The sequence below is a fragment of the Myxine glutinosa genome, chromosome 4 (genome assembly GCF_964187855.1).
Source record: "Myxine glutinosa chromosome 4, kmMyxGlut1.1, whole genome shotgun sequence".
In the NCBI taxonomy this organism is placed as follows: domain Eukaryota; kingdom Metazoa; phylum Chordata; class Myxini; order Myxiniformes; family Myxinidae; genus Myxine; species Myxine glutinosa.
Genome location: NC_136264.1, coordinates 161529190 through 161545214, shown reverse-complemented (window position 1 = coordinate 161545214; position 16025 = coordinate 161529190). Strand labels below are relative to the sequence as shown.

The 16025-nt window shown below is 40.7% G+C and overlaps 1 protein-coding gene across 3 annotated transcripts in view; it reads left to right on the top strand.

The window, feature by feature from the left end:
* Positions 1-16025, top strand: part of LOC137425464 (dorsal-ventral patterning tolloid-like protein 1) — a 189893-nt gene that overhangs the window by 59545 nt on the left and 114323 nt on the right. For 2 of the 3 annotated variants that reach the window (XM_078776663.1, XM_078776664.1), the window contains one exon: positions 14461-14578. In XM_078776663.1, the coding sequence (XP_078632789.1) occupies positions 14461-14578 (118 nt within the window). Of the gene's footprint in view, positions 1-14420; positions 14579-16025 lie in introns of all 3 variants that reach the window. The other variant, XM_078776665.1, reaches the window with a different exon arrangement.

Genomic DNA, 16025 nt, shown 5'->3' with positions numbered 1-16025 from the left:
TAATTTCAAACCTTGAAAAGGCACATCCTCAGGTCCCCGGCAATATATCTGGCAAGTTTCAATTAGATCGGACCCGTGGTTGTCGAGAAACAGCGGTCACAGACAAACACACACACACACACACAGACATACACACAGAGATTACTGGAATTATAGATAGATAGCAGAAGATCATTGCTATACGTCCAACATGATTTCCAGAAAAGTTGGAATTTTAATGAAACAACGGATAGCGGGGAATTTCACCCGGTAAGAATTGGTGTAATTAAGGGGGGATGCATTCCAACACCTAGTTTACAGCTTATACAACACCACTCAACAAGCCTAGCAATCAAAAAATATGTATGAAACACACAAAACATAGGTAAAAATACAATAAATTAAACAAATTTTAAAACCCAAACACCTCTTCATCTTACCATAACTTTCAACTATTTTATAATGATAATTTAGCAGTCTTACACCTTGAAAATCTCTAATCGCCTATCAAGCTTCTCTCCTCTAACTTTCTCCTTTTCTCTCCTCTAACTTTCCAAATAGGAAACTTACTGTTTTTAAGGACATCATAAAGGACACAAACAACGGGCGCAAATAACTATTGTAACGTGTTAAATAAGGTGGTGTATTAGCCAATGTGTCAACTGCGGTAAACCTGATGTACTGCACTTTCTTTACAATCGCAATTTTGTATACGACCTTTACAAACTTTATTAGCGCTGAGGAAGCGCCTCTAGCGAATGACTTCCAGCCAGTGTAACGCGAATTCCTGTCACAGGAATTCTGAGATCATATAAGTGTGACGTGGCAGTTCCTGATTGGTTCGTGTTGGGGAACCCCTTCTCGCTGCCGACGTGACGTAAATTCGCGCACGCGCACTGGTGAAGCGCGAGATTCGGCCCAAGGTTCTTATTATTATTATTATTATTTTTGTATACAAGATCGAGGCTCGAACCATGATCGAGGCTCGAAATTCCATGCCCGAACCTCAGCGCAATCCAAGAGGATTCACTTGTTTTATTTAAATTTAATTACACACTCAAACACTGTAGAACATAAATCGCCTTCGTATTGCTTATAAAACTTCCAATTTTGCACATAAAGTGGTGTATAAGACTGCATCAATGGCGCTAAAATTCTGGAATATTTTATACGACCTTTAAAATCATTATTTTATTTAAATTGAATTACATAATTGAACAATGTGTGGGGTAACGTGTTCTATGAACCCTCTAGTTTGGTATTCGTTTCTATGCTTTATCAAAGGTGACATATATAAATGAATGAATGATCGTTTTAAGGCCATTTTCCCCGCTAGAGAGGGGGTTAGCCTTGCGGGCCCCATGACAATCATGGTTCCCTGTTTGAGGCAATGTTTTTATGGCTGGATCCCCTTCCTGACGCCAACCCTTGGTTGCCTCTTATGATGTGCAGGGATACGGTGTACCTATTCTAAATCGGGGTACACACCGGGATCATTCATCCCAGTAAGCTGGTACTCAATTCGCCAACCTCGGAAGGATGACAGGCTGAGTCAACCCCCCTGGCGTTAATTCAGCGATCGACCGGGATTCAAACTCAGGATCCTAGGATCCCAAGCCTGCACCCTAACCGCCAAGCCAACACCAGGCTTTATCAAAGGTGACAGAGACCTTCAATTTCAATGCCATCATAAAATAATGACTTGTACCTCGCTATTATTTAATATGAGAGTCCTGGCTCATGGAGGAGCTGAACAACAAAGCATGGTGGGTTTATAAACTACTAAAGGGAGGATGTGGGGTGGGCATACACAAAGAGGAATGGAGGGGTAACACAAAAAGGAGCAATCAATGACACAGACAGGAACAGAATAGGAAAGGATGGCATGTGTGGAATAGATCTTGGAAGAGTGAAACTGAATGACGAAATTATGGACAGCACATATGAAAGACTGAAGTGAGGATGAGTAGACAACAGACATAGGGAGACAATCCCAATCAGAAGAATAGGGGGATGAATGAATGAATGCATGTGGGCAACCAGTCCACACTTTGAGAGGGTAAGCAGTGAGGATGCCAGAGGAACATGTAAAACCTGACACCTGGTCTGGATTGGGGATAGCAGAGGCAGGAGAAGGCACAAGGAGTAAGACCAGATATGTATTGAAGATTGTATAAAATAGAGAGCCCACCAATTTGCCGCTGGTACGAGAGTGGCGGGCGGTGCTTGGGAATCCACCTCCTGCCTTAAGATGAGTACCAATGGTGTTGAAGGTCTTGCTTTTGACCACCTCAAGAGGGGGCAGGTGGGAAGCAGGGGCACCAGCCCAGAATGACGAACCATACTCAATGGAGCTCCATTTTAAGCCTGTATGATTAGCTTGGTGTGACTCAGGAATGCCCAGACTGTGACTGACCTTTGATGATAGCTTCTTGATATGATCCTGTCATGAAAGGTTATGGAAGATAGTGAGGCCAAGGTGTTCCAGGGGCTGCACCTCCTCCAGTGGCTATCCAACAAAGTGGACTGGATATTTTGATTGCTGATCCTTATGGAGAGACATTGTGAGAGCGTGTGACTTACCGACATTGAAGGTCATGTTCCAAGTACCTACCAGTGGCTTATCTTGTCCAGGTATGACAAAATGGATTCAACAGTGGCCAGGTTTTCACAAGTGTTATGGATCTTTCTGCACTGGGTGGAATAATTGGCAAAATGCCAAAATGCCAAAATGCTAAAGTTGATTTTCACGAGAATCAGACTCTTCCATGAGGAGAATGCGAGTTGTTTTCTTGCAATGTAAGGCTGAATGCCAGACAATATTAAAGGATCTAGAGATATCCAGAAATGTGGCCCTAGCTCTTTCTTGTGGTTCAGGGCATCCATCCACTACTGTGTGAGAAGGAGTAACATATCCAAGGTGGAATGGACAGGTCGGAAGCCAAACTGTTTGTCAGAGATTATCTGTTAGAGGAGAGATATTGAGTTAGATTATTGAGTAAGAGGAGCGAATGATGGACTCCAATACTTTGCTTATGATGGAGAGAAGGCCATTATATCTGTAGTTTAGGGGATCCATTTTGGAACCTTTCTTATGGATATGAATGGTGCTTACAACTTCCCAAGAGATGGATATGAATGGTGCTTACAACTTCCCAAGAAGGAGGAAGTTACCGATCCAAGAAGGACCTCTGAAAAGAGAGGAGAGAGGGTACTACGCACGTGTAGGGCAGTATACTGTGTCGTCACACCAGGAACTTCCAACATGGTAAGTCGGGGTGAATGAAGTTACAATTCTGATGAAGAGTATTTGATCAGTTGAGGTATTGAATGATTATTTCTGGATGACATTTACATGTCTGTATTCTTGAGCATCTTGAGGATCTGCGTTTATTACGGCATTCGTTTCCATCTCCAAATCCCCTTCAACACATACTGACTCACTCACCTGCCATACATGCAAATTAAATTTACTTATTCAATTGAATGGATGTATCCAGCAAAGGAATGTCATCAAATATATTAGTCCGGCAGCTAAGCTAAATATAGCATAACAATTGTGCATTTTGTGAGGAAAGCACCAAATTTGGCACACAAGTAGACTATCATATTATGAAAAGATCTGGATATTGGGCCATCTCAGATTCAGAGATTTGATTTTTGCAAGATTTGCAGATTTTGCAGATTTGCAAGCTGAGATTGCAACGCCAGGGACGGCCGACTCCTTCCTGCGAGCTGCCCACGTCACCCGCACAAGAAGAGCTCATCAAATCACTGCAGCGGCACCGCACATCCTGCAACACCGTGCGTATGAACGCCACTGTATGACATATGCTGATGATGCAGAAGACCTGCCTGAGTTCGAAGACTGGTGTCACCTGAGAGGAGAAGACATTCCCAACTTTCAGTACTGGGCAACTGTGCTGGAACTAGAGATGTTGGTACTGGTCTACGTGCGTTCTCTGTGGCAGGCTTCATTCACGATGTACCTTGATGCCCTGACGGAACTGGTCCCATGGTTCCATGCCTTAGACCACACACACTATGCCAGGTGGGTCCCTGTTCACCTGAGGGACATGGTTGCACTCCCAATGAAGCACCCAGATGTAGCCAGAGAATTCAGGGCTGGCAACTTCACTGTACAGAAGACGAAGAAGGTGTTCTCTTCGATCCCAATCGAATCGAAATCTTGCAAAAATCAAATCTCTGAATCTGAGATGGCCCAATATCCAGATCTTTTCATAATATGATAGTCTACTAGTGTACCAAATTTGGTGCTTTCCTCACAAAATGCACAATTGTTATGCTAAGTTGCCCCACTATATGATTTGGTTCTGTAAGAATTTAGCCTTATTGCACATCATAATCCAGGCTTTTTTAAATTTATCATATATTAATATATAATTTGGGTGTGTGTGTGCCTGACTTGTATGCATTCCTAAACCGCTTGATGGAATCGGTTGAAATTTCGTGGTTGAACTTGGAGTGTGCCCGGTGAGGTTTTAGGCATTGAAAAAAGTTTCATAGTCGTGTGGGTTTAGGAAGGGTGGGGCGGGGGTTTGTTCGACCCTATCTGTTCTTTTTCCGACTACATTCTGTGTGCTGGCGGAAAAATGTTTTGCTCCACTCACTTACAGTAGACTGTTGTCGTAACAGGAACTAAATCCCTATCACTTGCACTTGCTCCTGCCTCCTCTACAGCACTGGTTGTTTGGGATGAATCTGTGATCTCAGTATAGACATATTGTCCGCTGCTGCTTTTTTGAGGAGCAATTTTTGTCCAGATTCACTGAAAATTGAATAAGTAAAAATTCAGCATCGAGTTTGAAGTGAGCACTGTACGTAATCCTAAATTTATCTGGTTCATGCCATATCACTTGTAGTTGTGGAGATTCATATATGCTGACTACTTCCTGGGTAGTATTGCCACAACCAAATACTACACAGCAATTCAGCTTTCCTGGAATGAAAAAAAAATCTTAATTTTATAAAAGATACAGTAGTTAGGCCTTTGAATGTCATGGCAAATAAAATTTTATTACAATACTGGGAAATAACTTTAGAAATGCAAGACAATCTAGGCGACGTGACACACTTATTCCCATCACAACAGACTTCCTCCTGTGAGGTCAGCTACAGCCAAATGGCGAACAGTCAGCTGTCTGAACTCCAACACAAATTTTATTGCATGAATTGGACAAGCGCCTTTGTAAATGGAGATATTTATAATGTGGACCTTGGTCTAATATGAAACGGACTTGCAGAATCATGGAGTTTTCACTTGTTTCACTATTTTTCAATTCACCTGTTTATGGGTTTGAAAATAACTTGTACCTTTGGTCTGCCATTAACTGACACTCACGTTGGTAGTGGTACTTTTCAATACGTCTTTAATTTTTTAATGGATTGTCTGGGCTGAATATATTCGATGAAAATTAATTCTACATATAGTTAATTTTTCTTCATGGCCGGGCAGATTAGGTGGGTCTCCTGTTTCCAATCAGTTAGCAAACTGAAACGGTTGTTGGCAATGATGTAACGGTGTTGATTTATACCAGATGTCGTATTTTGTATGTGAATGTCAAAAAGTGTCTCACTATTTGCTTCTAGGTCGTTAGCTTATTTTTTGGGTCTTTTTCAAAAGCTTGCCCAAACACTGAAAGGTCAAGTAGAATGTCCGTTATCATTGAGTTCATATAACACTTACCGGAGTTTTCTCGAACAGATGATTATGATGAACACTTACATAGAGCTCTCAATAATGTTAGTTGTCTGGCCAACTTTTATTTTTCAGCAACATTCCTCCTTGGACTTTTTCACAATTGCTTGCTTTTTCATCCGGATTATTTGGCCCTATTCAATTTTCATCTTTCTCTTGCCAATTTCCAAGTGCAAAGAGCACAAAAGCATTTGGGAAGAGCTTGATGCCGGGAAACGTTATTGTTCCAAGCTAAGCATGCGTGAACGCATTTTGGGAAGAGTGTAATGCCGGGAAACGTTATTGTTCCAAGCTATGCGTGCGTGAAAGCATTTTGGGAAGTTTGATGCAGGGAAAAGTTGCATCGTCAGCCTGAAAATGGAAATATAGATGTATGTCTTTTCTCGGGTGGAGTGCATAATTGCTGTAATATCAAGTCCTTTTTTCCCCCTTTTTGTATACAAAATCTAGGCTCACGTGAGAGCATGGTGATAGAGGGCAAACGTGCACTCTTCTGACAGTGGGGCAACAGGTGGATGCAACAAGCAAGGGAATGAACAAACAGGAAGGAGGCAAACATCATAATGCAACCAGCAATGGAATGGAGGAGATGAGGAAACATCGTAACTTGCAAGTAAGAGTGTTGGATTAAGTAGGAAAGATTGAGGGTAGGGACGGGGGATGACAAGAGATTGATTGCTGGTGTACCACCAGCATGAAGCATTGGGGGAAAGCATGAGTTTGAACTGTTTCCTGAAGGCAGTTCTGCAAAAGTGTGAAACGAGGAACAAAAATAGTGGAGGTATGCAGCAAGCCTCGATTTGGGGAGTTTAACCAGGAAGTGGTGTTCTTTGTTCTTTGAGCGCTCTTCAGGAACTGGTGACATTTGCTCAGCTCATAGGTGTATTCATCCCCTGCCAGCTCTTTGATTCAGGGTCAGGCTACAATCAGATGATTTGTCTTTGAATTAAAGAAAAGAAGCTTGTATTCCTGAATACAGTACCTCTATCCATTGCTACTTAATCCCTGCTGAATTGCTGTAGTCTTCAACGCTGAAAAAGGGTGAAATGTCCTTGGTAACCTTTAGAACTGTTCTGCAATTGGACCACATGTATTTTACATTCACGTTTAGTTTTTTGTTTTTTTTAGCAGCTCCTTCACCATGCGATGCTCTCCCTCAGCATGCAAGGTATTAAAAAGTGTCTCATTATGTTTCTAGGTCGTTAGCTTATTTTGTTGGGTCTTTTTCAAAAGCTTGCCTAAACACTGAAAGGTCAAGTAGAATGTCCATTATCATTGAGTTCATATAACACTTACCCGAGTTCACTTGAGCAGATGATGATTATGATGAATACTTACTGAGAGCTCTCAATAATGCTAGTTGTCTAGCCAACCTTTTTTTTCAGCAACATTCCTCCTTCGACTTTTTTCACAATTGCTTGCTTTTTAATCTGTATTATTTGGCCCGATTCAATTTTCATCTTTCATTATATGCACAAGACTTACTGAGATTTGCACAAGACATATGCACAAAGAAGACTTATTTTATACGAGGTCTAAACCAAATCTTTATCAAACTAGAATGGCACTCGAGACATAGTCTCGCATCGCACGTTCATTCTGAACAAAAATACCATCACTACTATTATGGCCCATTACTATTATGGCCCATATACCCGTATCATCCATGCACGCACATATTTTCTTGCCATTGGTTATGTATGTCATAAGTTTAATTCTTCCCTCACATCGGGTCATAGATCAGATATATGAAGTTTCAGATTTTTTGGATAAAGATTTCAATTCAAGCAATTATAGCTGAAATACCACTTCACCGATGACATCAACGTTATCACCCCATACACCCCATGGGGAGTTGATGACATACACCAAGTTTCAATTTTTTTTGTTGAGCGGTTTCAGAGAAAATGATTTCCAATTTTTTTCCCTTTAATCCATTATAGCTTTATCTTCCAATATCCAAGTTATTTTATGGCTGCCATATCATGTGACCTATGATGGCAGTGTCAGCAATAAAATATTCTCCATGGGGAGTTCCTCTTATGTTTGAAGTTTCGCATCCATCAGCCAAGCGGTTGCAGAGAAAACCATTTAAAAAGCGAAAATATATATGCGGACACACACACAGACATACACACTGTCATACACACAAACATACACACAGACATACACACAGACATACACACAGACACACACACAGACACACACACAGACACACACACAGACATACACACAGACATACACACAGACATAAACACAGACATAAACACAGACATAAACACAGACATAAACACAGACATAAACACAGACATAAACACAGACATAAACACAGACATAAACACAGACATAAACACAGACATAAACACAGACATAAACACAGACATAAACACAGACATAAACACAGACATAAACACAGACATAAACACAGACATAAACACAGACATAAACACAGACATAAACACAGACATACACAGACATACACAGACATACACAGACATACACAGACATACACACAGACATACACACAGACATACACACAGACATACACACAGACATACACACAGACATACACACAGACATACACACAGACATACACACAGACATACACACAGACATACACAGACATAAACACATACACATACACACACGTCACACATGACACACATGACAAAGACATCTCGTTTTTTTCATTTCTTTTCCTCACAATTATATCACACACACACACACACACACACACACACACACACACACACACGCACACACACTTAATTGTACAGTATCAGTTTCTCCGAAAGTTTAATGCAATTTAAAGAATTGCCATATATGATGTTAATTTCACGACATCCCATATTCAAGTTTATATAAATTGCAAAACTCAAAACATAGTTCCCTTACCTAAAGTAAGAACCTTAACCTATAAGCAATGGAGTGGTTACCCGACTGCACGGATCATCAGCTGGGCACTGTTCTTCCTCGAGGTTTTCATCCTTTCAGCCCAGGATGATCAGATCAGATCGATGAAGTAATTTCAGCATATCGACATCTGTCGACTGGCTCCCGATCTTGTTACACGGTGAACCCCTGAAGATTCAGCGAGATGTTCAGACCCATTTCATTTGGTCCAAATCAACAGAAATCCAAATATACCTACATTTCTATCAGGACCTTCTAAGACAAGATTAAAGTCCCGAAAGCCTATCTGAGCGAGTGGTATTAAGCCTAGTCTTGACAGCACACAACAATGGCAGGCTCTTTGGAATAACTCAATGATCCACAACAAACACCTGCTTGCTGAACCCTTCAGTAGAGAGCTTTTACTTGCCCTGCAAAGAATGGTGCAAGCTTAACAGGATGCGGACATCACGTGGAAGATGTGCGTGCACAAATACCTTTTCAATGGAAGATGGATTTGTGAACACCCAGTTTAAACCATGACCCATGTCAATTCTGAATGGCCTATCCATTCTTTCCTTTCAGGCCTGGCTGACAATCACCGGCTCACACCTGATGGAGTTATGAGACTTTTGAATCTCGACATAAACCTATCAAAAAACGCTGCGAATCTAACACTATATGAAAGAAGGTCATCAGCTTAATCACTATCCCGATGTGTATTCCATCAAAATATACCTTTTATACAAGGTCACTGCAACATGATTGATGCATGATTTTATTTTTTATTTTTTTTATTTTTTTTTATACAAGGTCACTGCAACATGAAGAGGAAGAAGACAATATAGAGAAGAATTCTCCATTTCGAAAATTTTTGATTTTAATTTGATCTTGATATTCAGATAAAGACAGAAAAGACTCAATAAAGCTATCATAGAAAAATAGTACTTCAAAGTACAGTACAGTACTTATAATGCTGGGATTGGATTTTGGCAACAGTTAAGAATGAGCATCTGAAAACCAGTGGCATATTGTCTCTGGCTGTGACTCTGACAAACATTGGTTGGCTCAATAATATTTTGGCCCTAGATGCTGGAGCTGCGACTGATCCGTGGCGACAAAACAGAAAAAGTCTTTAAGGACCGTGCGGTATTTCTAAGCAAAGTAGGCCAAGGTCTAAACGCTTGTGTAGACAATTTATTTTGAGCATATAAAATTCATTTGTGTCATGGTAAGTGAAATTGGTAATGAATCATTGTTGCATTTGTTAAAAGAATACTAAAACTTACATGGTACCGCAAGTTCTGCTTTCAACAATGTCACGGTTGCCCGTCGTAGCTGAAGACGGTTGTCAAAATGTGCCATGTGACCAACTTGTGTATGTGAATTTGTTCATAGTGTAGGAGCGCTGCTGCCCAGACAATGCACACTGATATAGCAGGCCTCGCCCCAAATGTGAAACGGCAGGATGAGGGGTTGCAGCTTGATCGAAGTCGAACCCAGGACAGACAGCTCAAATGCGAGTGTGCACACCTCCAACCTACCGTGCCAGCTCCCTATCAGCAATATATGACACCAGCCAATGCTGCAAAACAAGTGTTTTCCTAATAAACAATAATTTACATCCTAATGTATATTCTAGTGTCATACAACTCCACCAGTGAGTGTAAAGTAAGCTTTCAGTATGGCGCATTTCCGCTCCCTCAATAATTCCTTCAATGGCTGAGAGTAGTTAATGATTTGTGTCAATAATGCGATGATGAAGAAAGATATATTTCGTCGTGGTACTTTCAACACAGAAGTGAAAAAAAATTATCACTATTTTGTTGCAGTATTTAGTTGTTGCTGTTTAGTTGTTGCACATTTAGTTGTTGCAGTTTTGTTTGTTGTTTAGTTTAGTATTTCGTTGCAGTTGTTGATGTTGTGTAAATATTTAAAACGTGAAAAGTGTGCAAAGCCACACCTGATCATCGTTCTAGCCGAGGAATTCACTATTGTGAAGGAAGGGAACATTTCTTGTTTCTTTTCTTTATGAGTAATACTTTTCCAGAGTGATGTCTCACTGGGTTATTCATGTCTGTCTATCTGTTTGTCCTTCTGCCTGTCTAGTTAATAACTTGAAAGCGTTTCAACTTTGACAATCCGAAAGTCATACGATTTATTTATTTATTTTGCTAATAATTTAAATAAAATTTAAATATCTAATATTTTGTACACCCTTCAATGTGAGTCAAGGAAGGGCTTAATGATTTTTGGTACTCCAATTGTTTTCTCTTTATGGAAATTTGTATAAATACGTACACTGAAGCTAACTGCATTGGAGTGAGTGTAATAGTACAAACTAGCCGAAACCCGTGGAACATCCACGGAAGGGAGGATGTGGTGTATGGATAGAGTGTACCATTATGGATGGCATAGGGGATTTGCTTGTCCGAGTAAGAGTTAGGAAGAAAGATGAGAACGAAGAGTGCGTATATGAACAACGATCGCCGACACCGGCACAAATGCATGCTCTGGATTGTCCACTCAGTGGACGGCTTGCTTTCGCCTTCGCCTGTCCAATCAGCGGACGGCTCGCTTCGCCTTCGCCCAGCAGACGCCAATACGATGGCGTCATAAGATGGCGTCGTATCGGCAGTTAATCGGATGCTTTTGGGCCCCAACGTCGGCGAATTCAGATTTTTCGAGTATGGCTGTACGTGATAAACAAAGAGTGCGGTTCGTAGATCGTAAATCCATTAGTGCCGTGGGCATAGGGTCACTGGGTGCGGCGTAAAAGGGATAACAAAGTCGAGTCCTTACGCTATTATTATATAGATAACAAACGATATTCTCTCCATGCAATGGTGACGTGACTTGAATAAATTGCTTCGTTCTCCAAGCAGCGGTCACAAGACTTGAGTAAGTCACTTAAGCGGGATGTGGTCCTAAACTACACAAGTGCTTCGGATATCGGTATGGCTATACAGGATAAGGGCACCCTGTGTTATCACTTGTCGCTATTCATTGCTGTTGTTCTTTTATTTTTGGCGATTAATTCCGATAAATTTGATGAGCAAGTGATGTCAAAATATCGCATCGCTCAATTCTGCAGAAAAAGCTACTTAAAGAGATTTGTACCACCCAGGACTGCTTATCAGGACACCTTAACGATGCAAATGTGGTTCAATCCAAAGAAAATGTTGAAAGTGGGATCTGTCCAATCCTGCTAACTAGCATTCCTGCCCATTCTGAGTCATTCCTTTAATCCCTGGGAGTGAACAAAAGAGCAATAGTCATACCAAGCCGATATCCTAAAGGTAGCTACTGCAAAACTGATACCTTAGGTATATAGCTTTTGGCTGTAGATCCTGAGCATGCGGACTTCCAATAGGTTTCCTTCCAATAGCTTCTGACAACGCGTAACGGCCTAAAATCAGTTATGGCTAACCTATATCAAAAAATATCCGATATTTCCATTGCCTTTGTCCTCTCATCACTGAATGCTGAGAGCTCATTCTCGCCTTTAGAGCGTTGGTATTCCAGCTATTCCACACGCTACATGTGTCATTTGGAGAGAGACCAATTCAGCATGTCTTTTTAAAACTTTAGAAATCCTGCCGCTGTGTTAAAATTCCTTTTACATGTTTATGATTATAAACTGAAGTACGATGCTTCAAAACATTTCTCCAGTGACAAAAACGAAAAGCAATATGCAAATTATTTAAATTTCAGGTCAATCGGGTGAAAATTACTGATTTTACGCAACCTTGACCTTTCACCTTTTGATTAAAACAAACAAACAATCGGCTTCTAGCTTTTGATTGGTGAACCAATTCAGTGACCTAATATGCAGATTCTTAAAATTTCAGGTCAATCAGATGCAAATTGACGATTTTATGTGATGCTGACCTTTGACCTTTTTTTACCAAATTGTTAATTTACCTTCTCCATATTCTCATGAGAAAGCTTTGTTGAAAATGTGATGACAAAACTCAAATGGTAAATTAAAATTTCAAGTCAATTGGATGAAAATTAAGATTTGTCAAGCTGACCTTTGACCTTTGACCTTTTGACAGAATTATTACTTTTCATTCTCCGTATTGTCATAATAAAGCTTGATTAAATTTGGTGAAAATTTGATAACAATAGCTCAAATGGTAAAAAAAAAGTTATGGCACAGACAGACAGACAGACAGACAGACACACAGAAGTGATTGCAAAACCCCATCTCCTGCTGATGGTTTTTGTTTCTTAAGATTTGTCAAGATTATCCGAATCCAATCTGCCTTATGGGGCAGTCTCCATATATGTCATATGAAGGTGGTATATATGTTCTGGTGGTATGATGACGCCATGCTTAAACGACTCATGAACGTATTCAGCGTCCTCACCCCTTGTGCTTTGCCGACCTGAGCTGGATGTTACCAGTCTCCAAAAACCTTTTCTGCCACTCAAGAATAGTGTTTCTCGATAGTGGCTGTCTTCCATATGTCATCTTGAACATAGCTGATTTGGTCTCTATAAACCAGGCAACACACTGCGCTTCGTCTTGTGGGGATGCCGTTTGCATTGAAGGTGATGTCACGTGTCACAGGAGATCAATAAATAAGAAATGAGGTCAATAAAACTTTGAGAAATGATCTTTCACATGCAGCAAACAGCATTTCTGTATCCCATTCCATTAGTCTTTATTACGGTATGAATTTTGGAACGGTAATTTGTGAACACCCTGTATTTTCTAGGCAAATTGGATTGTATTGATTGATCCTCATAATTGGAAGTGAAAATCTATTCATTCCCCCTGAGCTTACTCAAGTCAATTAGTGTCACTGAGCTCCCTTTTTGTCACCAAAATTAAAACAAAAAATAATTAATTAAATCCACCCAAACAATGCCTGGCCACATTCTTTTGCAGTTGGTATATTTTTATTGTTTGGGTCCTAAAATATATGGGTAGGTGAGGAATGCTGCCAACAACAATGTATGGTGAGAGCAAGGTGAAGCTTGCCATCCGGATCGCTAACTTGACAGTGATCTTTGTCTTTACAAAGCTCCCCTCTACTGGCCCATGTTGTCGAGTATCTCTCACCCCCTGGAGTCGATTCCAAGACTCCAGACTTGTCCTCCTCTCTCAGCAGAAAGATGCAGGGCCTTCTCAGAAGGACCTTCTTCTCTCTCATGACAGACAGGTGGTTAGCCATGTGATTCAATGTCATCTTTCCTATTATCCTGTCACTGCTGCTCTTTCCGCCATTTGCTTCTCCTCGGCTCCAAAATATTGCAAGCATTCTTGGAGTAACCCTTTCCTTGCTCCTCTCTTCGAGTCTGGGTTTTTTGTTCACCTTCCCTCATTTGTTTTCCTTTTTCCTCCAGTCCTTAAAGACCACATCCAATCCCAATCTCATGATGTCTCCCATACGTTCCCATGAGCTTCCGTACTCCAGCTAACCTTTCCTCTTCTCTTTGTCTGCAGTTATATCCACTTAGTCTGATATTGTTTGCCTGATTTGCATTGTCTACTTGTCCCTCTCCACGTTTTGGCAGGTTTGTCGACCTTACACTCTCTGTACCCTCAACGAGTCTCAACGTTTGTAGAAAAAGCAGTTTTTTCACATGAAAAAGGGAACCTCTTTGGATTAGATGAGCATATTATGATGAGAAAATGATATTCTGACACATTTAGAGTGAGACGATGAGTGTGTGGCTTGTATTTGGAATGGATCCTTGTGTGATTGAGCAGCTAGCAGAAACGGGTTCGGTCGACACCTACTCAAAATAGTTAGCTAAAAGGGAGCTCGTGTGCTCTCGGCAGCCGGTGGGGAGTGAGTGTGTGTGGCGTGTGCTCCAGGCAGCCAGCAGGAAGTGAGTATGCACGGCGTGTGCAACAGGCAGCCAGCGTGCCATGTTCAAGAAGGCTATGCGTCACTGGGAGAAGTACGTGTGCGTGACGTTTGTGGAGCGAGTCGAGGAGGAGAGTTACATTGTTTTCACATATCGGCCATGCGGGTATGTACTTTCAATTCCCAGATAAGTATCTAATGCAACTTTGCACTAACATTTTTTTTTATCATCAATTTACCTGTATGTACTCCTGTGCTGTTTATAAAATCCTTTTGAGATTTTGCTTCAAAATATAAAATTCAGTGCAAGGAAAATATTATTATGATTATGATTATGATTATTATTGTTATTGGTCCCCGTTGGACTCAGTTCGAAACGGGGGGTTAGGGATTGGGTCTCGTCTGTCCATCCGTCCATCCGTGCGTGTCCGCAACCATATCTCGGAGATGTATGGACCGATTTTGTTCATACTTGAGAGAAAGACAATACATGATGGTTGTACATTATGATGATGATGATGGCACATCATTTTGTTTCACGGTGCGATTAAATATGGCCGACTGGCGGCCATTTTAGTTGTAAAAAATCCGATGTTGAACACGTCCTCAACCCTCTCTCAGACATGCATTTACCGATCTTCTTCAAACTTGGCACACAGATAATGAATTATGGCTTACATATACACGTCATTCTCTTTCAAGATCAGATCCAATATGGCCGACTGGTGGCCATTTTGTTACATAAACATGTCCCAATCCATTTTTTTAACATGCATGGACCGATTTTGTTCAAACTTGGCACTAGCACAGTACATGATCACACACACGTGCACCTCACTTTATTTTGCGATCTGATCAAAGATGCCTGACTGGTAGATTGGTGACCATTTTAGTTGTAAAAAAATCCCATGTTGAAAACCTCCTCAACCATTTATTGGACATGCATTTACCGATGTTGTTTAAACTTGGCATGCAATAATGAATGTTGCCTTACATATGCACGTCATTTTGTTTCGAGATCAGATCAAAGATGGCCGACTGGAGACCATTTTGTTACTTAAACGTGTCCCCAACCATTTATTGGACATGTGTGGACCAATTTGTTCAATAGACAATACATGAGAGTATACATATGCAGAAAATTTTGTTTTGTAATCCGACTAAAGATGGCCGATTGACAGCGTTTAACTCCGTACAGCAAAATTACTAAAACCACGGGGGCTATGGTATTTTATGTCTTTTTCCCATTGTTGTTATTACCTCTGCCACCTTCGGTGGACGTATGTTATGTATTTGCCCCTGTTTGTCTGTCTGTCTGTCTGTGAGCAGGATATCTCAAAAAGTTGTGGACAGATTCGTAAGAAAATTTGTGTACAGGTTGGGTTTGTGATGGGGACAAAATGATTAGATTTTGGTGAAGATCCGGATACTCGATTTTTAAAAAGTGATAGAGAGAGAGAGAGAGAGAGAGAGAGAGAGAGAGAGAGAGAGAGAGAGAGAGAGAGAGATAGAGATATATATAGAGATAGAGATATATATAGAGATATATATAGAGATATATATAGAGATATATATAGAGATATATATAGAGATAGAGATATATATAGAGATAT